The 26,444-nt window shown below is 41.8% G+C and overlaps 1 protein-coding gene across 1 annotated transcript in view; it reads right to left on the bottom strand.

Moving 5' to 3' along the window:
- SLC9A9 (solute carrier family 9 member A9) overlaps window positions 1-26,444 on the bottom strand; it is a 421,347-nt gene that overhangs the window by 370,607 nt on the left and 24,296 nt on the right. The window contains 1 exon segment of the mRNA XM_054710390.1: window positions 14,471-14,670. Coding sequence (XP_054566365.1) covers window positions 14,471-14,670 — 200 coding nt within the window.

Genomic DNA, 26,444 nt, shown 5'->3' with positions numbered 1-26,444 from the left:
TCACTGCCAGGCTTGAGCTTCCCAGGGCCATCTCAGTGTGGAAGCCCAGGCCTGGATCCCTACTCTCTGCAGACTAGAATAGCTGATAGTATCATACAAATGTTTCTCCAAACCCCACCTGCTGTTCATTGTGATGGTTGCTTCTCTCAGTATGCCTAGAACAGTTTTAGAGGAAATTTATTTCCTGTCTTTTCTTTCTCTTCCACCTGCATTAACTTGTGGTCCAGACTCTGGTGGTCAAACTGTTCTTGTTACCAAAAGAACTTTGCCCTCTGGCCTCTGCAAAGGGCAAAGTTATTTTGGTAACAGGGAAAGACTAGAAAAAAAGTTTACAAATAAATATGTAAGAATTAAGACTCTGGACCACAAAAAAACTCTAAATCACCATTAAAAAAGTTGGGCAGTAGAAAAAAATTAAGACAATGATGTTTTAATGCTGCAAATACAAAATTATTTTTAAGTCATATGGTTACTGTTGCTCCAAGCCTTAGAGTCTAAGGGCTTCCTTAAAACATCTCTAAACTATACAGTATTATGAACACAGCTGATAACAGCTTCAGAGTGACCTATCTGCAGTCTGGCATTCTCTTCATGGAAACAATCCTAGCTAATAAAGAGATAATATGCAAATTGACCATCACTCCAACACACAAGATGGCTGCCCCCACGTGGTCAAAGATGGCCACCACAAGATGGCCAGCAGGGGAGGGCAGTTGGGAGGGACCAGGCCTGTAGGGGAGGGCAGTTGGGGGGGAACCATGCCTGCAGAGGAGGGCAGTTAGGAGGGACCAGGCCGGCAGGGGAGTGCAGTTGGGGGTGACCAGGCTGGCAAGGGAGGGAAGTTAGGGGTGACCAGGCTGGCAAGGGAGGGCAGTTAGGGGTGACCAGGCTGGCAAGGGAGGCCAGTTAGGGGTGACTGGGCAGCAGGGGAGGGCAGTTGGGGGTGACCAGGCTGGCAAGGGAAGGAAGGAAGGAAGGGAAGTTAGGGGTGACTGGGCCAACAGGGAAGGGCAGTTGGGGGTGACCAGGCCTGCAAGGGAAGGAAGTTGGGGGTGACCAGGCTATCAGGGGAGGGCAGTTAGGGGTGACCAAGCTGGCAAGGGAGGGCAGTTAGGGGTGACCAGGCTGGCAAGAGAGGGCAATTAGGGGTGACCAGGCTAGCAAGGGAGGGCAGTTAGGGGTAACTGGGCCAGCAGGGGAGGGCAGTTGGGGGCGACCAGGCCTCCAGGGGAGGACAGTTAGGGATGACCAGGCCGGCAGGGGAGGGAAGTTAGGGGTAATCGGGCTGGCAGGGGAGTGGTTAGGGGGTGATCAGTCTGCCAGGCAGAAGCGGTTAAGGGCAATCAGGCAGGCAGGCAGGCGAACGGTTGGGAGACAGCAGTCCTGGATTGTGAGAGGGATGTCGGACTGCCAGGATTGGGCCTAAAAGGGCAGTCAGACATCCTTTGAGGGGTCCCAGATTGGAGAGGGTGCAGGCTGGGCTTAGGGACACACCCCCCTTCATGCACGAATTTCATGCACCAGGCCTCTAGTAGAGAGGATAGATGATTCAGCAGTGTTAACTTCAAAATAACTTCCTTCACCAAATGATAAAGTCACTTGTCACACAGGAAGTAAGGACTTGGCAAAATTTTCACTGGGTAATTTCTTTTGACTTTTCACATTGCAATCAACTGATTTATGAATGACAGAAAGTATAAATTTAACTGTACTGACAACTTTTTGAAAATTTACTGGGTCTGCAAGACCTTTCTAGCCTAATGATCTGCTGACCCTTCCTACTCAATATGGCAAAAACATAGCATGTTAAATAATTTAATGAGAAACATTCATTCATTCATCAGCTTTAAACCATACTTGTGATTTTTCCTTGCAAATTTCTGGGGTTCTTTCCCCAGCATTACAAAGGGTTCAACACTCTGGAGAAAGAGGCTGCACATAGATTCAAGAAGGAGTCCGGAGACAAATGATAATTTTGAAAGGCATTGGGGGTCAGAGGAGCTTCAGCTAAAGGGAGCTAAAGACTCTTTCCTTGTCTAGGACCCTGTGCTTTTATTACAACATAATTTGTCCCAAGGCAAGGTGGAAATATACACTTCAAAGGGTAAGGTATCAAAGGATAGAATACAGAAGCATTATCAATTTGGGGAATAGCCTACAGCTGTTTAGGTGTTTGGCCAACAGGAGGCAATAAAATGCCCTGAGCTGTCTGGCAGTTAACAATCCTATTCAGGTTTGGGGGGAGTGCCATTTAGCCATTTCCAACAGGTAAACTACATGTGTGGCTCACCCTTGTTGAGCCCCCCAAGTCCCATCAACCTTTTGACAGAACTCTTGTAATATTACATGCTGGAATTGGTTTCCGGCACAAACCAGCCTCTTCCCTGACTTCTAATTTTCCCATTTCTACCCCAGCCCCTCTGTGACCCACAAGCCAGGGTGGCAGAACAAGCAGGTTCCCTTTCTCTTTAGTCCAGCCAGCTCCAACTCTACAGCATCTTCCTTCCTTGCTTCTCTCCCATCTGCCCCTTGGATACTGTCCAACTTAGGAAATATTTCAAGGAAGGATAATTGATTGATTTGGATGGTGGTGATGGATGTGTTGTGTGGAAAGAGAGCCATTCCAAGGGGGCATTTCCATTAAAAATGTTTTTCTTTCTCACAATATTCTCTACCCCATTTGCAATCAGCTAGCCGCTCAAGATTTATAGAAATTAGCATTGTTCCTTTTGAGTGCCTATGGTACTGGGCCCACTCCTTTGATGCCTGCCTTGTGCTGCATTTAATCATTTATTCCTATACCCTTTTTCCCGCAACTTACTAATAAACTCCTTGAGACCATTCCTTGAGAGTTGAAACAAATGGAACACATTCAGTTCATCTGTGTTGAAAGAATGAGTTAATAATGGAGAAAGTTATTCTATCACCTGCTCTTCACAAGCAAGTTTTTAAACTTCCTATTGATATTAAATTGATTGGATCAATAGAAACAACACAATCTAGTTTTATTCTTTTTTTTGTATCTTTTTTTTTTACTAAGGTATTATATGTGTACATATCTTACCATTGCCACCCCCCACCCCACTCCCATATATGCCCTCACCCCCCATAGTTTTGCATCCATTGGTTATGCTTATATGCATGCATACAAGTCCTTTGATTGATCTCTTATCTCCCCCACCTCTCCCTAACTTTCCCCCTGTAATTTGACAGTCTGTTTGATGCTTTACTGACTCTGTATCTGTCTTTTTGTTCAAGTTTATAATGTTCTTTATTATCCTTAAATGATTGAGATCATGTGGTATTTTTCTTTCATTAACTGGCTTATTTCACTTAACATAATGTTCTCCAATTCCATCCAGGTTGCTGCAAATGATGAGAATTCCTTCTTTTTTATGGCAGCATAGTATTCCATTGTGTAGATGTACCACAGTTTTCTGATCCAGTCATCTGCTGACAGGCACCTAGGCTGTTTCCAAATCTTAGCTATGGTGAATTGTGCTGCTATGAACATAGGGGTGCATAAATCCTTTCTGATTGGTGTTTCTAGTTTCTTCGGATATATTCCCATGAGTGGGATTACTGGGTCAAATGGGAGTTCCACTTTCAGTTTTTTGAGGAAACTCCATACTGTTCTCCACAGTGGCTGCACCAGTCTGCATTCCCACCAGCAGTGCACAAGGGTTCCTTTTTCTCCGCATCCTCGCCAACACTTGTCATTTGTTGATTTGTTGATGATAGCCATTCTGACAGGTGTGAGATGGTACCGCATTGTTGTTTTGATTTGCATCTCTCGGATAATTAGTGATGTTGAGCATGTTTTCATGTGTCTCTTGGCCTTCCTTCTGTCTTCTTTTGTAAAGATTCTATTTAGGTCTGTTGCCCATTTTTTTATTGGATCATTTATCTTCCTTTTATTAAGTTGTATAAGCTGCCTGTAGATGTTGGAGATTAAACCTTTATCAGTGATGCCATTTGCAAATATGTTCTCCCATGAAGTAGGCCTTCTTGTTGTTTTGTTGATGGTTTCTTTTGCTGTGAAAAAGATTTTATTTTGATGTAGTCCCATTTGTTAATTTTCTCTTTAGCTTCCATTGCCCTAGGGGCAGTTTCAGTGAAGAAGTTCTTTTGGCATATGTCTGAGATTTTGCTGCCTGTGGATTGCTCTAGTATTTTTATGGTTTCCCGTCTTATGTTTAAGTCCTGTATCCATTTTGAGTTTATTTTTGTGTATGGCGTAAGTTGGTGATCTAGTTTCATTTTTTTGCATGTATCTGTCCAATTTTCCCAACACCATTTATTGAAGAGACTGTCTTGACTCCATTGTATGTTCATGCCTCCTTTGTCAAATATTAATTGAGCATAGTGGTTTGGGTCAATATCTGGATTCTCTATTCTGTTTCATTGATCTATATGTCTGTTCTTGTGCCAGTACCAGGCTGTTTTGAGAATAGTGGCTTTGTAATACAGCTTGAAATCTGGTATTGAGATCCCTCCTACTTTTTTCTTCTTTCTCAGGATTGCTGTGGCTATTCGGGGTCTTTTTTTATTCCATATGAATTTTTGGAGAGTTCTTTCAAGGTCTGTGAAGTATGCCATTGGTATTTTAATGGGGAGTGCATTGAATCTATAGATTGCTTTGGGTAGTATGGACATTTTAATGATGTTGATTCTACCAATCCATGAACATGGTATGTTCTTCCATCTGTTTATGTCTTCCTCTATCTCTTTTTTCAGTGTCCTGTAGTTTTCCGTGTATAGGTCTTTTACCTCCTTAGTTAAGTTTATTCCTAGGTATCTTAATTTTTTTGGTGCGATGGTAAATGGCATTGCCTTTTTAGTCTCTCTGTCTGTAAGTTCACTATTGGTGTATAGAAAGGCCATAGATTTCTTGGCGTTAATTTTGTATCCTGCTACATTGCCAAATTCATTTATTAAGTCTATTAGTTTTTTGATGGAGTCTTTCGGATTTTTTATGTACAATATCATGTCGTCTGCAAATAAAGACAGCTTTACTTGTTCTTTTCCAATTTGGATGCCTTTTATTTCTTCTTCTTGTCTAATTGCAATGGCTAATACTTCCAGTACTATGTCAAACAGGAGTGGTGAGAGTGGGCATCCCTGTCTTGTTCCTGTTCTTAGGGGAAATGTTTTTAGATTTTGTCCATTGAGTATGATGTTTGCTGTGGGTTTATCATATATAGCTTTTATTATGTTGAAGTATGAGCCTTCTATTCCCACCTTGTTGAGACATTTTATCAAGAAAGGGTGTTTGATTTTGTCAAATGCTTTTTCTGCATCAATTGATATGAGTATGTGATTTTTATCTCTCAACTTGTTTATGTGATGTATCACGTTTATTGATTTGCGGATATTGTACCATCCTTGCATTCCTGGGATAAATCCTACTTGGTCATGGTGTATGATCTTTCTGATGTACTGCTGGAGCCAATTTGCTAGAATTTTGTTGAGGATTTTGGCATCTATGGTCATGAGGGATATTGGTCTGTAATTCTCTTTCATTGTGTTGTCTTTATCTGGTTTTGGTATTAGGGTGATGCTGGCTTCATAGAAGGAGCTTGGAAGTGTTCCTTCTTCTTGAATTTTTTGCAATAGTCTGAGGAGGACAGGTTTTAGTTCTTCCTTGAATGTTTGGTAAAACTCTCCTGTGAAGCCATCAGGCCCTGGGCTTTTGTTTGCCGGAAGCTTTTTGATGACTGCTTCAATTTCGTCCATAGTTATTGGCCTATTGAGCTCTTTAGATTCTTCTTGATTGATTTTTGGAAGGTTATATTTTTCTAGGAATATGTCCATTTCCTCCAGGTTGTCTAGTTTGTTGGAATAGAGTTGTTCGTATTATTTTGTAACAATCCTTTGTATCTCAGCAGGGTCTGTTGTTATTTTACCTCTTTCATTTCTGATTTTCTTTATTTGGGTCCTCTCTCTCTGCTTCTTGGTGAGCCTGGCTAGAGGTCCATCAATCTTGTTTATCCTTTCAAAGAACCAGCTCTTGGTTTTGTTGATCTTTTGTATTGTTTCTTTGGTCTCTATGTCATTTATCTCCGCTCTGATCTTTGTTATTTCCTTCCTTCTGGTTACACTGGGCTTTTCTTGCTGCTCTTTTTCTAGCTCTTTGAGTTGTAGGGTTAAGTAATTTATTACCATTGTTTCTTGTTTTTTGCAATAGGCTTGTAGAGCTATGAAGTTCCCTCTCAAGACTGCTTTCGCTGTGTCCCATAGATTTTGGATTGTTGTGTTTTCATTGTCATTTGTTGCCATGATGTTTTTTATTTCTTCCTTGATCTCTCTGGTGACCCAGTCCTTGTTTAATAGCATGCTGTTTAGTCTCCATGTGTTTGATTTCTTTGGATTGTATTTATTGTAGTTGGTTTCCAGTTTTATGCCATTGTGATCTGAGAAGATGCCTGATATAATTTCTATCTTCTTGAATTTGAAGAGACTTTGCCTGTGACCCAGCATATGGTCTATCTTTGAAAATGACCCATGTGCACTTGGGAAGAATGTATATTCTGTGGCTTTGGGGTGAAATGTTCTGAAGATGTCAATTAATTCCATCTGGTCTAGTGATTCATTTAGGATTGCTGTTTCTTTGATGATTTTTGTTTAGAGGATTTGTCCTGTGGTGATAGTGGGGTATTAAAATCTCCTACTATGATTGTATTGCTATTAATCTCTCCCTTGAAATCCTCCAGGAGTTTTTTTATGTATTTGGGTGCTCCTATATTGGGAGCATATATGTTTACCAGAATTATTTCTTCTTGTTGGATTTCTCCCTTTAGTATTATGAAGTGGCCTTCTTTATCTCTTGTTATGGCATTTACTTTGAGGTCTATTTTGTCAGATATAAGTATTGCTACCCCAGCTTTTTTTTCGTTTCCATTTGCCTGAAAGATATTTTTCCATCCCTTCACTTTCAGTCTGTGTGAGTCTCTTGTTCTGAGGTGGGTCTCTTGTAGACAGCATATATATGGGTCGTGTTTTTTTATCCATTCAGCTACTCGATATATTTTGATTGGAGCATTTAGTCCGTTTACATTTAAAGTTATTACTGAAAGGTATTTGTTTGTAGTCATACCTATTTTTGTGTCTGTATTCCTTCTTACCTGTTTATTTCTTCTTTTTACAGTATTCCCTTTAGCAATTCTTGCATTGCTGGTTTGGTGGTGATAAATTCCTTGATCCTTTTTTTGTCGGCAAAGCTCCTGATTTCCCCTTCAATTTTGATTGATAGTCTTGCTGGATATAGTATTATTGGATTCAGTCCTTTGCTTTTCAACACTTTGTATACCTCCTTCCATTCACTTCTAGCATGTTGTGTTTCTGTTGAGTAATCATTTGACAATCTGATGGGTGTTCCTTTGTAGGTAACTCTCTGTCTCTCTCTTGCCGCCTTTAATATTCTATCTTTATCATTTATATTTGCCATTGAAATTATGACATGTCTTGGTGTGGGTCTTTTGGGGTTGATCCTGCTTGGGACTCTCTGTACTTGCGTAACTTTTATCTTTCCCATATCCTGGAAGTTTTCTGTCATTATTTCTTCAAATAGATTTTCTAATCCCAGCTGCTCTTCTTGTCCTTCTGGCAGCCCTATTACACGTATATTACTTCGTTTCATGTTGTCCCGAAGCTCCCTTAGGCTTTCCTCCTGCTTTTTAATTCTTTTCTCCAATTGCTGTTCAGATTGAGCTTGTTTCTGTACCTGATCTTCTAACTCACTAATTCGGTCCTCTGCTTCTTCTAGTCTACTGTTGAAACTTTCCATGGTGTTTTTGATTGTAGCTATATCACTTTTCATTTCTTCCTGATTCTTGCATAAGTTGTTGATTTTCTCATCCATCCGATGTATAAATTCCATGACCATTACTCTAAACTCCTTTTCGGTCATGTCGCAAGCTTCAGTTTCACTGATTTCCTTTCTTGGTGACTCCACATTTTCTTTCCTCTGTGAGTTATTTCGTTTCCCCATTCTGGCTATCACCAGAAAGCTCAAGCTTCCGTTTGCGTGGACCTGGGTCGTGTGCTGTGGGGACTTCGCTCCGCCCGAGTTTCACTGAAGTGCTCTGACACTAGGACGTGTGGCTGCCTTTGGTTGGTGGGAACCAGACTTGCCCAGGGTCAGTGTCCCCAGTGTTCCGTGTGGTCTCGTGTGCACACTTAGAATCAGGGGCCCTGTCTGCACCACACTGTTGGTATGTGCCGAAAATGCGATCCTTAGCATGTGTCAGGAGTCAGAGTTTCCCTGTTTCTGCACCAAGACTCGAGTGTCAGAGTCTCTGTTGCCTTGTGCGGTTTCTCGTTGAGAATCAGGGTCCCTGTGTGTGCATGCACCAACAATTGGGGTCACTGGCTCTTAGTGTGAATGCGCTGTGAGTCAGGGATCCCAGGCAGCTGTGTCCGGCGTGCCAAATTCCCTGAAGTGGAGCTGCGTCCTGTGTGTGCTCTCTCTACTGAGCCAAACCGGCTAGGGCGCACACTCTTAATTTCCTGAAGGTGAGCTGGCTCCGTGCACTCTACCGGAGTCCCGGAAGTGGGGCGGAGTCCGTCCTGCGCGCCAAATTCCCCAAAGGGGAAGCCCCTCTGTGCAAGCACTAAGATTCCCTGAAGGGGAGCTGTGACCCGCAAGCCAAATTCCCCCAAATTCTCCGAAGGGGAGCCCTCTGTGCGCACTGACAGATTTCCCCAACAGGAAGCTGATTCTGTCCTGCGCTCGTGTCAAATTCCCTGAGGGGGAGCGAGTCCCTGTGCAAAGTTCTGCAGCCTGGGCGAGGGGCGGGTCTATCAGTTAAAATGGTGCTGTCTGCGCGCCTGCGGGAAGGGGGATAGGCTCTTTGACTCACGGAATTCTGCCGGGAAGTCTGGATTCTTGTTGTTTGTTGGTCTGAAGCTGTGATAGCAGTTCTCTGTCCCCAGTGGCTGCAGGGTCCTGGTTTGTGTCAGAAGCCAGGATCCCAGTCTCAGGCAGCTCTGTTTCTCAAGATGGCGTGGTCTCCGCGTCCGCAACAGCCGCGGAGATGTGTCCGCTTTGTGCGCGGGGCTCCGCAGTCTAGGACTGCCCGGTTAGGCAGCCCCTTGGAAGACCTGCAGAATCTAACTGACCCTAGCTCATACACACACACACCACACACGTCTACACTCTCCTCTATGGGTTCCTCACTCACACTCTCTCTCTCCCTACCTTCCTGCCGGTCGCCATCTTCTTTCCCTAGTTTTATTCTCGCAGAAGGTTGTGTTGAGGTCATCAGCTAGCTGCTCATAATGTATAAAAAAATACTATTTCTTGAACAAAACAAGCTAGTATATATTTCCTGAAAATTTTGTATGTTTTACATGTGGCATAAGAGCACAGTATACTGCTGCTTATATAAATACCAACAGCTCTCATATTTTCCAATTTTATACCTTCCTATTAGAAGGAACTCAGGGAGCCATCAAGTCCATTGCTGTTTCCAAACGCATCCATGCCTAGTCATCCCAGAAATACACGTGTTCTTATAAATCTCCCAAAAGGCAATTACTACATAGCATAGAAACTCATTCCAGCCTCTCTCAATCCTGAAGTCAGGAATTTCATTCGAGCCTCTAAACTATGTTCTTCTGAGAATAAAGCTCATTTTCCCATCCTGTAACTTTTCCTGTCTTTAACCTGTACCACAAGGGAAGGGACTCAGTGAGGCACACAGAGGCATCTGTGACTGCTGTGTTGGGCCTCTTCTTGTACTCTGACCCCCTCCTCTCTATCTACCTGTCTAACTGTGACTCTCTCCAAGCCTCACCTGAGGCACCTTGCCCTTCTCTATCCACAGGGCCACCGGGGAGGGAACCTGTGCAGTGGTGTGGGCTCCACAAACCATTCAGTCCTCAGGGTGAAGTGCTGTGGGTCCCAGATCTGCCTCTGACCAGTAGTAGGACCCAGACCCACCCTGTGATTTCTGTAGGTATGTATTCATTTTCTGTATATTCACAACTAAGTCTAGTTAACACCTTAGTTTTTTCAAGCATTAAGCATCTAGGACACTCCACTTCTACCAACTCCAAGATGATAACTTCCAAATATTCTAGCTGTATGTGCTCTACCAAGCTTTCAGACTCTTGTTTATTCATTCATTTACTCATTTATTCAGCAGCAACTGTGTGTCATGTGTCAGGCACTGTGATAGGCTTTAAAAATACATTAGTCAATGAAAATGCATGGTCTCTGCCTTTGCAAAGTTTACAGTCTAGTGAACAGTAAACAATAGGAAATGATCATTAATAAGTGATAAATACATATATAATTTCAGATGGTGCTAAATAAACAAAACAAGGAAAGGGGGAAAGGGACAGAGAGAAGGGGGGGGGAGAGAGAGAGAGAGAAAGAGGATACCATGTGAAAGAACTGCAGGGGCAAGCACTCTCTGAAGAGATGACATTTCACACAAAAAGCCAAGATTCTAGGGATAAAAATGATCCTGACATCTGAAAAGCAGGACCATTTTAGACAAACAGGACACCATGAGCAGAGGTCCTGGGCAGAATGCTTTGTGTGTGAAGGGGGAGATTGCAGTGCAGGGAAGGGGAGGTCGCATAATAGTGGCATTTCCCTCCTCACCATATTCACTTGAATAAACACAGAACTTAGAACAATGCTTCCCCAACTTGTCTGCCCATTAGAATCACTTGGTAATCTAAAAATTCCAAAGATTAGGTCCCAGGCCAAAGCAGTGAAATCACAAACTGCCGAGGGAAGTATAAGCATCAGGGATTTTAAAGCTTCAAGTGACTCCAAAGTGCAGACATGTTTGGGAATCAGTGACTCAAGTCAATTTAGCTCTTAAGGTTTTGTTTTACTCACCTATGAAATGATGGGGACCAACTTCATGAGGTTAGGCCTGTTTCTTGCTCTAAATCAGATGACCTCTACGTAACTCTGAGGGAATTTTCACACATCCTTATCCTCAAATCTTTTTTTCCCTCTCCCACTTCTGTCCTGTGATTCTCATATTCTCAAACCTGGAGGTCTAAAACCTCCAGGTCTTGGCTGCTTCTCTCACACTGTGCCTAAACCATATGAAGCAGGTTCTGTTGACCCACAGTGTCTGAAGCCTTCTCACCCAGACAACAATGCCCTACAGCCTCACCCTGCCCATCCTTCCCATCCTGCCCAGTGCATTTCTGAACTTGATTCCTACCACCTGTTCAAACTTTCAGAGCACTTCTCAAGGGTCACCTCCTGCAGGAAGCCTCCCTGATATGTTCAGGCATCTGTGACAACTAATCTGTAAAGTTTTATAGTCTTCATAGTCCCTATGATAAAATTTAGAACTAAATTATATACAGACATACACTAGTCTTATCTCCTCAACAGATGTTAAATAAGTTAAAAAACACACACATTTTATTAATCCCTGGCATTTTTAAGCATTCAAATATTACCTAGTAGCAGTGAGGGTGCATTAGTGTTGGAGGTGGTGTTAGAAGTGGCCACAGGAGTAGTATAGAGAGACAGTGGAGCAATATGAGGCCTCATGGGAGCCAGGCATTTTATATACATCATCTCAGTTAAATAGGAAAACAACCCTACAAAATAGTTCTAATCTCCCACTTTACAAAAAAAAAAAAAAGTTGGAGATTACAAAATTTAAGGAATTTACTAAGAATATTTGGCAGATCTGTCTGGTCCTAAATTGTTTTTCTCTATCACTCCATGCTACCTCCCTATAAGCCTGCCAATGAATACAGCCTTTTTTGAAATCTTTTTGCATCTGACATGGATTAATTGATTGACTGATATGAATAGTTGCATGCAGTGGAGACATCCCATAAGGAAGACAGGCTATTGGTTTTTCATTTTCAAAGATTAACTAGCATCCCCAGACATTGGCACAGAAGCAATAAGTGTGCACTAAGATATACTCTGGCCATTTATAAACAAGATCTTTCTACTTAAAGTCGTCTGACATGGTAAGCGTCCCAGTGGGTGCCCCCTTCCCCAGCAGCAATGAGGGGAGGGTGTACCATGGGTACAGAGTCATACATTACCAACCTTTGCTTCTCTGAGAAACAAATTCGAATTGTGACTCACTGAGTCACATGATTTAGAAGTTAGTATAGAAAATACTTGAACCATTCAAGATCAATTATAGTCTCAATTATGTGCAGAAATCATACTCTATCCATTGAAAAACCAAGAGGGCCCCAGCAACTTCAACATTTTCTTCATCTCTTGCCTTAGTTTTTCAAAAGCAAACACTGGAGTTTGCTGCTGATAAAGGAATCAATAGGTCAATAACAGAAATAAAATGTCTGATCTGGTGTTTGTTGGCAATCTTGTTAGCGAACAAAATTGCTGTAGTAACAGAGATAATTGTCAGCATCTTTGCGGATCAACCTGAATAAATAGTGCTGCTAAGTAAGAAATACAGATGAAAGTAAGCAAGAGAGCAGGGAGGAAGATAATTATGCGGCACTAAACCAAAGGTAAAGCTGAAGAGTATGTTTAAAACCCTATGCTGCTAGATCTGCTCCTTTTTATTCCAGAAATACATTGTTTCATTGTCTTTTTGTTGCTTCAATTTGCTTTCCTAACTAAGGCTAATTTAGGCTAATATATTTTGTTTAATTTTCATGAGCCTTCATCAAGTGGTAGGAGGAAGTTAATCCAGAAATGTGTTAAGGAAAGATAATGTGGAAAAAACACACTAAAAATTATCCATCTTGAATGAGGAACCATGGGAGACCAAGTATCTCCCTTCTACCCCAAATCTCACAAAATGGGAAAAAATGCATATATTAAAAGAAAACTAAATCCATGTATGATAAAATACACTTCCATAGTATCAAGGAAGTCCTCATCTCAGACCCAAAAGGATCTGGAATAAGTCACATGAGACTCTGGTTCTTACTAGGGACTTGTATTATTAAACACAAATTCACTTATTGCAAGGACTGATCCATAACACCCAAGGTACCCCAAAAGGCAACTGCACCTGTTTTCTGACTCAAAGTCCTGAAAGCAGAAGGAAGTTTTCCTTCCAATGCCTGAGGCAGTTCACATATTTGCAATAATAAAACCATTTTTAAAAGATGAGTCACTTCTCAATTTTGTTCTACCTAAGGCTCTGTAACTAAACTAATGGAGTGAAGCTCCGTTGAGATGACTCTCTTGCTGGTGTGCTTCTAACCAGCCCAGTGGCAGTCAGCCTAGATCAAGGTTTGCAAGTGCAAATTTTTTCATTCTCTCGTTTTTCTTTTGACTTAGAGAAATTTGAACTGAGTAGTCAGCTGGTAATATATGCACTAATACTTAAAACACACATGGGAAAACTTGAGTCAAGCTTCATGAAAGGCAACGTCAGCTGAGTTACATCTTTTTACCTAATGTAACTATGGTTTGCAAAAAATATATGAAAATTATATGAAAAATACAGACAACTGAGCTTACATTAAGAGTATAACAGTCCTGACCAGTGTAGCTCAGCTGGTTGGAGCTTCAACCTGTGCCCCAGAAGGTTGAGGGTTCGATTCTGGTCAGGGCACATACCTAGGTTGCGGGTTTGATCCCCAGTCAGGGCGTGTGCAGGAGGCAACTGATAGATGTGTCTCTCTCACATCAATGTTTCTTTCCCTCTGTCTCTCTGTATCTCCATCCCTCCCTCTCTGGAATAAATTTTAAAAAATTTTAAAAGAGTATATCAAGATGTTAACCCCTTAGTCAATTAAATCACCCTCATAGTGTGGTGTTGAAAAGAGCATATATATGAGTGTGAATATATTACACTAGAGGCCCAGTGCATGAAATTTGTGCACTGGGGGGGAGGAGGGTGCCCCTCAACCTGGCCTGCCCCTTCTCACAGTCTGGGAGCCCTCAGGGGCAGGAGGCGACCTGGAGATCAGGGGAAGGCGACGCCTCCATAATACCTCTGCTGCTGCCACTGCCGGCAGCGCAAGCCTCGGCTGGCCCTGGTTACCTGAGCCATGGGCGTCCCTGGGTGGCTGGGAAGCTGCCATCTGAGGCTCGTCTGTGCCTCAGGCTGGCCCTGGGCAGCTGGGCAACCACCATCTGAGGCTTGCCTGCACCTTGGATGTTGGCTGGGCAGCTGCCATACAAGGCTTGCCTGCACCTCAGGCCAGTCCTGGGTGGCTGGGGGACTGAGGGGACTGGGGGACTCTGGAGGCAGGCATGCCAAGCGGCTGGACCCACTTGGGGGCAGGCCCGGCTGTACTGTGTGCCTGCTGCCCTGGCAGGGCTGAGGGGACTGGGAGCCGCCATCTTGTGGCTGTGGACACCACCATCTTTGAGGGCGTGGCAGTCAGTTAGCATATTCCCTCCTTATTGGCTGTGGGCGCCGGCATCTTTGTGAGGGTGTGACAGTCAATTAGCATATTCCCTTTTTATTAGATAGGATATGATGGATCATGTATGATAAAATTATTTATACTAGAAAACAAAATGAGATCAAATTCTTACCTTTTCAAGTATGGCATTGCCTTGGTGAGGGCTGATGTGCTCGCTTATTTCTCTCTTGTATTTATATTCATAGACTTGGTCAGTGATATTAATCAGCAGAGTTGATGGACTAAAGGCCAGTTGTCCACAATCATACACAGTTCCACTTTCAATATCAGTTAGTGCCATGGCATATCTTAAGATTAATCCCATAATAAGACCTAACATGAAGAATAAATAATTGCACTTGAGAACCACAGTCTAAAATGTTCACTATTGTATGCTTTTAAATATGTGATTTGGAACCTGTAGAGTGTCAGGAGAAAGAATTGGGTTGTTGCCTCCTTTGGAAAATTGTTCACTCTTTCATAGACACCAGTTCAATAGGTTGTATTGTTAAAATATTTGTGATGAACATTACTGCTTGAATACCCAGCATATATGCCCCCTCTTTTTTTTCTTGCTAATGGACCCATGAATTTTGGAGAGAAGAGCTACCCACCTCTTTTATCCACCCAAGTGCTTATAGAAAACCTCTGCTTTGTGAGACACTGAGTAATCAAATCAGTTAGGAGATAGAATTCCCTGGGTAAACTTTCCGGTCCATTGATCTGCATATACTGTATATAAGTCAGTCTTGTCAGACTAAAAAGAAACACGTATATGGTTGGGGGAGAGGTGTTCTTATTTTCTCCCTCAGGACATAACCAAGGCAATATATTTCCCCACTTTTTGCTGACAGGTGTCTGTGACCTCGAAGGGATCCAATCCAAGGACATAATAAATATACTTAGGAAAGTAGGACTGAGACAAAGACAGAACCCAGGTCCTGGTTGAGTTAACTCAGCCACTGGATCAACCTATCCTGGAACTACCCTAATTCTAGACTTCATGCTATGTGACATAGTATATTCTCTAATTTTTCAAACAACGGTGACTCAAGTTTCAGCTTACTTGTAGCCAAATGCATCCTACTAACATAACATTCCTTTTAGTGAAGATCTGACCCCAAGTCACAGTCCTTGACTTCTGAGTGTATGAACTCCGTTAGGATGCTCAGGGTAATCTGACCACTGTGAATGCTCTTTACATGACAGATTATTAACAAGAGAAAGAACTTCAGAGGCCTACACATTCCTCAATTTAAAAATAAGATTGATATATGTGTTTTAACATAAATTTACTCTTTTAAGATAATGCTCACTCTTTAAATCATCCAGTGTTGGATGTTTTACGACTCTCTTGTGAATCCAGTCATACAACAACTTTTCATTTATTTAATAAAACATTTGTGAGTACATATTTTGTGCCATATATTTACTGATTTAAAATAAAAACACAGATTTCCCTCCAGAAGTGAAGCTAAGGGCGAGGCCAAGCCTGCAGAGCTGAGTTTCCGCTTTAGAAAGGCAGGCAGTATGAGAGAATAAAAGTGACAGCTAGGAAGAAGCCCAGAGAAGATGCCACCCTCCCTGCTTTCACCGTCTGCCCTGCTTCTCCAGTTCAGAAACAGTAGTTAAAAGCTTCCCCTTTGGACGGGAAGATGGCGGATGGCAGGATGGAGTGGAGAGAGAGGAAGTGAGTGAGTGAGGGTATAAAAGGAGAGTGTGTGGGTTGTGCATGGGGTGTGTGAGAGTGAGGGTAAGTTAAATCTCGAAGGAGCAGCAGGGGCTGGCAGAAAGCCTCTCCTTGACAAAGAGAGACTACCACCACTGCGGGCACTCCCGGGACAGCGAGACCCTAGCACAGAGGGAGCCCATGGCATCTTGAACGGAGAATGGCCTTACATAGAAACTCATCAACACCACCAACAAGACAGGCCTTGGAACTGCCCCGCGACCCAGCACCCACTCCAGCATACATCATGCTACCCCAAACTGCGGACTCTTGGAACCTGGGACCTCCACCTCCAAAGACATAGCTTTCCGCAGCTGTAAGTGCAACTCCCCCTCCCCAACAGCAGAACCCCTGGTTCCCGCCTGCGCACACAAACACACACTCGTGTGGTCTCATCCCCAGGACACTTCACTCCGGGTTTGCACGCACGCACTTGCGCGTTCTCAGCCCCAGGTCACTTTGCTCAGGGTTTGCACCCAAGGGTGTGATTCTGCGCAGACGGGGGCACGCAACCCCTTAGTGGAAATTCTTAATTCCCTCTTCCTGGAGGGTTGCCCACATTAACCCCAGCTACTCAACCATAGTGCCAGGACCCCTCGGAGTGCATCAGAGCTCTGCGACCAGAGAGCGCGCCTCCACAGATACTAAGACACTGAGCCCAACCAACCACAGGGTGCTAGTGGGAGCCACTGTGAGCTCTCCTTGGGTGTGATCTTGAACAAGCAGGGGGCGCACGCCCCTCCAGCAGTAGAAGCTTTGAACTCACTTACACGTGGATACCGGCCCATAGGCACCCCAATTACCCGGCTACGCTGCCAGGGCCCTTCAGAGCCCTTCAGTGTGCCTCACTGGCAAAAGTACCGAGGCTGCACTGCTGGGAGTAAGCACCTATCCACCACAGGTGCAACAGAAAAAGCTGGGTCTTCTCACCCCACGACTGCAGATCTCAGGGCACCACAGCCACGCCTTTCAAAGTCCAGATCCCCTGAGCCCCAACACCCCAACAGATGGTACCTGGGGGCCACTGTGAGTCCCTGCTGGGCATGTGTGATTACAATTAAGGGTGCAAGACAGCAAAAATTGAGACACTCCCACCCACAGCTGCTGACATCTAGATGCCGCAGTTGTGCCTCTCAAGCTCACAGGCCTACATCAAGAGAACCCAAATAGCTCGAGTAGGAGCTACACTAGATTAACAAACCCAGGAAAACTGAGATTAATCCAGTAGCACCATCCCCAAAAGAATCTGGGCAGCCAAGGAACTGGATCTACAATTAAAACATTACCAAAAAAAAAAAAAAAAACATTACAGGAAAACATGGGGAGACAAAAAGGAAATTCCCAAAGGGAAGAAAAAGAATAATCACCAGAAAGGAAGGTAAATGAACTTGAAGCTAGCAGCCTAACAGAGAAAGAATTCAGAGTATTTGTTATAAGGCTGTTTAAGCTGATGGATGACAAATACACACAACTCAATGAGAACTATAAGGAGCTGAATGAAAATGTCACCAACATGAAAAGAAACCAAGAGGAGATGAAGAACGACATAGCTGCAATAAAGAACACAATGGAAGGCCTAAAGAGTAGAGTAGAAGAGGCTGAGGACCGCATCAGCGAATTAGAAGACAAGGTAGGAAAAAACACACAAACACAGCAGCAACTGGAAAGAAGACTTAAAAAGCAAGAGGAGAGCCTAAGGGAGTTATGTGACTACACAAAAGGAAACAACATTCGAATAATAGGGATAAAAGAAGGAGAGGAAGAGAAGCAAGGAATAGAAAACCTGTTTGAAGAAATAATGACAGAAAACGTCCCTGATATTGGCAAGAAAAAAAAACTATCCAAGTCCAAGAAGTACACAGAGTCCCAAACAAATTTAACCCCAAAAGACCGACACCAAGACACAGCATAATTAAACTGACGAACACCAACGACAAAGCAAGAATCTTAAAGGCTTCAAGAGAGAGACAGAAAGTAACATAGAAGGGATCTCCTATTAGAATATCAACTGATTTCTCAACAGAAACACACCAGGCCAGAAGGGAATGGAATGAAATATACAAAGTGATGCAAAACAAGGGACTGAATCCAAGAATACTATACCCAGCAAGGCTATCATTCAAAATTGAAGGTAGAATCAGAAGCTTCACAGACAAAAAAGGGCTAAAAGAGTTCATCACTACCAAGCCAGCAATGCAAGAAATGCTAAAGGGACTGCTGTAAAAGAAGAAAGAGAAAGGCAAGAAGAAAAACAAACACTAAGAAAAAATATGACAACAAACAGGTACTTATCAATAATAACATTAAACATAAATGGATTAAATGCACCAATCAAAAGACATAGGGTAACTGAATGGATAAGAAAACATGACCCATATATTTGCTGTCTACAAGAGATCCACATTAGAGCAAAGGATTCACACAGACTGAGAGTGAAGGGATGGTAAAACATTTTTCAGGCAAATGGAAATGAGAAAAAAGCTGGGGTTGCGATAGTTATATCAGATAAAATAGACCTCAAAGTAAAGGCCATAATAAGAGATAAGGAAGGCCACTACATAATACTAAAGGGAGCAATTCAACAAGAAGATATAACTCTGGTAAATGTATATACAACCAATGCAGGAGCGCCCAAATACATAAAAAATCTCCTGGAAGATATCAAGGGAGAGATCTACATCAATACAATCATAGTAGGGAACTTTAATACACCACTGATATCAATGGATAAATCCTCTGGACAAAAAATCAGCAAAGAAACAGCAATTCTAAATGACACACTAGATCAGATGGACCTAATTGACATCTTCAGAGTATTTCACCCCAAAGCCATGGAATATACGTTCTTCGCAAGTGCACATGGGACATTCTCAAAAATAGACCACATATTGGGTAACAAACAAAGTCTCCCCAAATTCAAAAAGATTGAAATCATATCAAGCATTTTCTCAGACCACAATGGCATAATATTAGAAATAAACTACAATAAAAACATTCCAAAAAATTCAAACACTTGGAAACTGAATAGCATGCTACTAAACAATGATTGGGTTATCAATGAGATCAAAGAAGAAATTAAAAACATCCTGGAGACTAATGATAATAAAAACACAACATTGCAAATCCTATGGGACACAACAAAAGCAGTCCTGAGAGGGAAGTGTATAGCTCTACAGGCCTACCTCAAAAAACAAGAAAAAATGGTAATAGATCATCTAACTCAACAACTCAAAGAATTAGAAAGGGAGCAACAAGAAAAGCCCACAGTGAGCAGAAGAAAGGAAATAATAAAGATCAGAGCAGAAATGAATGACATAGAAACCAAAAAAAAAAATACACAAGATCAACAAAACCAAGAGCTGGTCCTTTGAAAGGATAAACAAGATTGATGAACCTCTAGCCAGGCTCACCAAGAAGCAAAGAGAGAGGACCCAAATAAACAAAATCGGAAATGAAAGAGGTGAAATAACAACAGACCCCACAGAAATACAAAGGATTGTCAAAAAATACTATGAACAACTCTACTCCAAAAAACTAGACAACCTGGAGGAAATGGACACATTCCTAGAAAAATATAACCTTCCAAAACTTACTCAGGAAGAGACTAAAAATCTCAATAGGCTGATAACTATGGAATAAATTGAAGCAGTCATCAAAAAGCTTCCATCAAACAAAAGCCCGGGGCCAGACGGCTTCACAGGGGAGTTTTACAAAACATTCAAGGAAGAACTAAAACCAATCCTCCTCAGACTATTCCAGAAAATTCAAGAGGAAGGAACACTTCCAAGCTCCTTCTATGAAGCCAGCATCACCCTAATACCAAAACCAGATAAAGATAACACAATGAAAGAGAATTACAGGCCAATATCCTTCATGAACATAGATGCAAAAAACCTCAACAAAATTCTAGCAAATCGGCTCCAGCAGTACATCAGAAAGATCATACACCATGACCAAGTAGGATTTATCCCACGAATACAAGGATGGTACAATATCCACAAATCAATAATCGTGATACATCACATAAACAAATTGAGAGATAAAAACCATATAGTCATATCAATTGATGCAGAAAAAGCATTTGACAAAATCCAACACCCTTTCTTGATAAAAACTCTCAGCAAGCTGGGAATAGAAGGATCATACCTCAACATAATAAAAGCCATATATGACAAACCCACAGCCAACATCATACTCAATGGGCAAAAACTAAAACCATTTCCCCTAAGAACAGGAACAAAACAAGGATGCCCACTCTCACCCCTCCTGTTCAACACAGTGTTGGAAATACTAGCCATTGCAATCAGACAAGAAGAAGAAATAAAAGGCATCCAAATAGGAAAAGAAGAACTAAAACTGTCCTTATTTGCAGATGACATGATACTGTACATAGAAAACCCTAAAGACTCCATCAAAAAATTATTAGACTTAATAAATGAATTCAGCAGAGTAGCAGGATACAAAATAAATGCTAAGAAATCTATGTCATTTCTATACACCAATAATGAACTTACAGAAATGGAGACTAAAAGAGCAATCCTATTTACCATCACACCAAAAAAATTAAGATACCTAGGAATAAACTTAACTAAGGAGGAAAAAGACCTATACGCGGAAAACTACACAACACTGAAAAAAGAGATAGAGGAAGACATAAACAGATGGAAGAACATACCATGTTCATGGATTGATAGAATCAACATCATCAAAATGTCCATACTACCCAAAGCAATCTATAACTTCAATGCACTTCCCATTAAAATACCAATGGCATACTTCACAGACCTAGAATGAACTTTCCAAAAATTCATCTGGAATAAAAAAAGACCCCGAATAGTTAGAGCAATCCTGAGAAAGAAGAACAAAGAAGGAGGAATCTCAATACCAGATTTCAAGCTATATTACAAATCCACTGTTCTCAAGACTGTCTGGTATTGGCACAAGAACAGACATATAAATCAATGGAATAGAATAGAGAACCCAGAAATGGATCCAAATCACTATGCTCAATTAATATTTGACAAAGGAGGCATGAACATACAATGGAATCAAGACAGTCTCTTCAATAAATGGTGTTGGGAAAATTGGACAGATACATGCAAAAAAATGAAACTAGACCACCAACTTACACCATACACAAAAATAAACTCAAAATGGATCAAGGATTTAAACATAAGACAGGAAACCATAAAAATACTAGAGGAATCTACAGGCAGAAAAATCTTTGACATATGCCAAAAGAACTTCTTCGCTGATACTGCTCCTAGGGCAATGGAAGCTAGAGAAAATAAACACGTGGGAGTACATCAAAATAAAAAGCTTTTGCACAGCAACGGAAACCATCAATAAAACAACAAGAAAGCCCACTACATGGGAGAACATATTTGCCAATGATATCAAAGATAAGGGTTTAATCTCTAACATTTACAGGAAACTCATGCAGCTTCACAAAAAGAAGATAAACAACCCAATCAAAAAATGGGCAACTGATCTAAATAGACACTTTTCGAAAGACAGAAGGAAGGCCAAGAGACATATGAAAACCTGCTCTAAATCACTAATCATTAGAGAGATGCAAATCAAAACAACAATGTGGTACCATCTCACACCTGTCAGAATGGCCATTATCAACAAGTCAACAAATGACAAGTGCTTGCGAGGATGTGGAGAAAAAGGAACCCTCGTGCACTGCTGGTGGGAATGCAGACTGGTGCAGCCACTGCGGAGAACAGTATGGAGTTTCCTTAAAAAACTAAAACTAGAACTCCCATTTGACCCAGTGATCCCACTCCTAGGAATATATCCCAAGAAACTGGAAACATCAATCATAAAGGATATATGCACCCCTATGTTCATAGCAGCACAATTCACCATAGCTAAGATTTGGAAACAGCCTAAGTGCCCATCAGCAGATGAGTGGATTAAAAAACTGTGGTACATCTACACAATGGAATACTATGCTGCGGTAAAAAAGAAGGAGCTCTGACCATTTGCAACAATATGGATGGAGATGAAGAACATTATGCTTAGTGAAATAAGCCAGGCAGAGAAAGATAAATATCACATGATCTCACTCATTTGTGGAATATAATGAACAACATAAACTGATGGGGAAAAAATAGATCCAGAAACAGAGAAACATCAATCAGAATGTCAAACGTCAGGGAAGAAATTGTGAGGTAACCAGAAACCCAAGAATGCCTGAGAATGCCTTTCGAGCCACGCTAGCAATCATCAGATGTACGGTAATTTTACCTGGGACAAGAGGGTAAGTATTTTGGTCTTATGCTCCTGACCCTTCATGGGTAAGACCCCTTACGTGGGCTGATCCCCTGACTAATGTAGTTACCAATAATACCAAACACCTTGGTCATCCAGGAGGTCCATGGGTGGGGCAAGAAAGTATAAATACACAGGGGTCTCCACCCAGCTTCCCTTTTGTATGACACAAAATCAAAACAATGCCCCTTTGGATGTACAATTAAAGAGAGGTTTCTGGCTTGTGTGGACACCAAAGAAAGGGTGTCACTACTATCACTACTTGCCCCCGGTAGAGGTGAAGAAAATGTAACTAAGACCTCGTCTATATAAAAAGAAATGGACAGCCAGTTTGAAAGGGAATTGCCATGGACTAGAACAAAGACTATCCTTACATGATATTATTCTACACTGTCATTAAAATTTTTCCCAGATTTGGATCACCCCCAGTACTTATAATAGTTCCTCGCACCCTTGGGGATAAAAAAAAAAAAAAAAAAGTCATCTCTTTGGTGCTTGGAGACAAACTTAACACATCTCTTGATACTTTAGAATTACAACAGCATAATATGCAATTATCCCAAGCAAACTTACAAACTAATTCTTTGAATGTCTGGCAGCAATTTAAAAAGGACATGTAAGGATTTAATCTTTTTCATTGTGTAGAGGGCCTCCTTGGAAGGCACCTGAGCATTCTATATTGGTCCCTCTTACCCTTTAGGCCAAGAGAGACCCTCTTCTCACAACTCAATTGCTCACAGCTGTTGCATGAGCTCTCTGTTCATGTCAAGGTTGAAGTCTCGTGATGACTGGTGCCATGGATCTGTCTCTCACCCAGTGGGGTGAACTGAGCCCTCCCTGGAGAAGAAACCCGGGTTCCACAAGATATGTGATCAGTGCTGGGGCCCTGCCAGCAGGCGAGGGGATCCCAAGGCAGGTGCTGGGCATGGAAGCCACGGGGGCATAGGCTACCAAGGAGATAAAACTGAACCTCACGTCACCCTGCTTGGCCCCTGAGGATGGCTGGTTAGCCAGAGACGGGTAAGATTCCTCAAGGAAAGAACAACCTAAGACAGGCACAGTTGCAGAGGGGCCATCAGGAGAGAATTTGGGGATCAACAGAGGTGGGGCACAGACCTTCACTCCCCCCCCCAACATTGCAGGGGCCTGTACCCTAGCCCCTTCTGAGGGAGGTCTCCTGCCCCCATGGCTGCTTCGTGCTGCCCATGCCCAGCTCAGATCAGGACTAAGGTGACCGACAGAGACTTGGCCGACAGCAGCTGCCCTCTCACTCCAACAAGAATTGTTTGAGTTGTTTTGTACCCATGGTGTGGGGAAGTGGGTTTACGATATCTAAATCCAGCCTACCACCAGGAATGCTCAGGACCTACTCAAGAAGGCAAATAATCCCTTCCACTAATATTTACAGGGTAAAATAAGATCGTTGTTAGAGTAATAAATTTGACAGTAAAATAGTAGTCAAGTTTTCAGGCAAATTTAAACTGGCTAGTTGAAACAAGCGAATATTCTAGAAAAATTAATTGTACTGGACAAAAAGGTGTTCCTAAAGTGTTAACTAAAATTTTTATTGGTACTTCATCTCGTGATAAAATTGTGCACCATGTAATGAACCTAAAACAGTAATATTATAGTGCAAAAAATTAAAATTTAAAAGCCCTCAAGACTACATTATAAAATTTTCAAAAGCCTCCTAACATTTAAATAAAAAAAGGAGGGTATAGTAGAAGAATATCATGTAAGGAAAAATATCCTGTAAGTAAATTACATCTAGAAAATTAATACTTTAGAAAATTAATTGTAAGGCTAAAAGCAAGACACCCATGAAAAACACACAAGGTGTCAAAACAAGCCAGAGGAAAATCATTTGGGCAAAAAATGAAATAGGATCCCAAGTCAAATTTATAGAAAATATTCCTTTATTAACTTTTGGTGGAGAATATGTTTGTATATTTTCAGAAAACAACTCTGAGACCATGTGGATTCCAGCAACAGAGAGGAATCTACAGGACTACTCCAGCCATGAAGAAAGAAGAGAAGCAGTCCAGAGATGGAAGACGCTGATGTGGCCTTCCCATACTAGCAGTTAGCAGCTGTGCATCACTGCAGATTGCCCAGGACCAAACCAGAGAGAGTCGGACCTGCATTACCACCATTTGTCCACCATCCAGAACTGTAATGTCAGTGCTGACATGTACACATAAGGAACTGTTGGACATTGAAATTGGGTCTCAAAAGAACTGTTGGCCCAGAAAGAAACTCACTACAGACTGATTCATTTGCCTGTCACCATAACCATTATTGCTTGTCTCATTTTTGGTTCTTATAAGTGTATTTCTAATAGCACATGATCTCACTCATCTAGGGGAAATAATGAACAACACAGACAAATGAGCAAGAACAGACCCAGAAACAAGGAGGCATGGATCAGACTGTCCGGCCTCAGAGGGAGGGGAGGGGGGGTGGGAGTAAAGGGGAGAGATCAACCAAAGGACTTGTGTGCAGGCATATGAGCCTAACCAGCGGTTAAGGACAACAGGGGGGGGGGGGCATGAATGGGGAGGGGTGTAGGATGGAAATGGGGGGATGAGGACAAATATGTGATACCTTAATCAATAAAGAAATTTTAAAAAATAATAAAATAAAATTTAAAATAAATAAATAAATAAATAAATAAATAAATAAATAAATAAATAAAATAAAAAACACAGTACCAGTCCTGCAGGAGCTCAAGTTTGTAAAATAATAACCATACATGAACACAGTTGTAATACAATGTGATGTGTGAAATGACAGCTGGTGAGCTCACTGTGTTATATGAGGATAGAGTGAAGATATTCCAAAGCCTTTGAAATTATGCAAAGCTTTAGATGAATCTTAAATGGCCACATAAGAGTTGTCCAGATGAGCTGAATCAGGGAAGGAGCTGGGATCCAGGCTACACCTATAGGTTGTAGCACATGAGGAACAGCAGAGATAGCTGGAAATCCCCATGATTTATGTTCTCCAATGTGCAGAACAGCTCCTAAGAAGGGGCAGCCAGAGATTGGGTTTCCTGACTATCTTGCATCTGGTTGGGTTTTCAACAATGGAATGTAAGTAAAAGTAATACGTGCCACTTCTGGGCCACAACATTGAAGAAGTAGGGGAGTTTTCTCTCCTCTCTTTTCCCTATTATTACATGGATGGGAAGAAAACAAAGGCACCTGCCCTGAGACACCAGGTTGGGGAAAACATCACCAATCAGGACTACCTGCATTGGACTATTATGTGAATGAAAAGTTAATTTTATGCTGCATAGTTACTGAAACATTAGTGTTTCTGCCTTAACAGTCACTAGGATAACTTAACGAAAATAACATATAAATGCAGAGGAGAGAGAAATGAGAGAGAGAGAGAGAGAGAGAGAGAGAGAGAGAGAGAGAGAGAGAGAGAATACTCTCCACTGTAGACCAGAGGTGGGGTCACATCACAAGGAGGCCCCTCTACCATGTAAGAGTTCTCAGTTTTAACCCAATAGCAACACAGAACTATTGAAAGAATTTAGGTCGTAGAGTTAAACAATCAGATTTTCATAAAAGAACTATAACTTGAGCAACAATGTGGAGAACTAATTAGAATGAAAGGTGAAAAGGAAAACAGATTCCTTTCACAAATATTTTTACTTTACTTGTTCTTAAGTTTTGGCCCACTCCTCCATAATATTGAGAAATATTATATCCTATTCTTTGTTAGCAAGAGAAGGTAAGTGATGGATACACTGTGAAAGCTTGATCCACCATGGAAGTGGGCAGCCTACAGCAGAACCAGGCAAGAAGGATAAGAGAAGACACATCACCTATACTCCCTACAAGTGGTTTAGGGCTATGCGTTAGAACACCACTTTACCACCACTTTTTGTCTATGAAGGATTAATTTTCTCAAAATTAATTCATGGCAGGTACCATTAATGACACTATGACTCTGCTTTCCCCTTGAGCGGGATATAAAGGGCATTATGCAACACCACTCACATGGGAACTAAAAGGGAAGAATTGCATTAGTACCATTCCAAATCCCCACAGGATCAACCACTTATTTTTACAATATGCTTTCAATGCAA

This window comes from Eptesicus fuscus, chromosome 3, assembly GCF_027574615.1.
Source record: "Eptesicus fuscus isolate TK198812 chromosome 3, DD_ASM_mEF_20220401, whole genome shotgun sequence".
Classification (NCBI taxonomy): Eukaryota; Metazoa; Chordata; class Mammalia; order Chiroptera; family Vespertilionidae; genus Eptesicus; species Eptesicus fuscus.
This window is presented reverse-complemented; position numbering and strand designations above follow the sequence as displayed.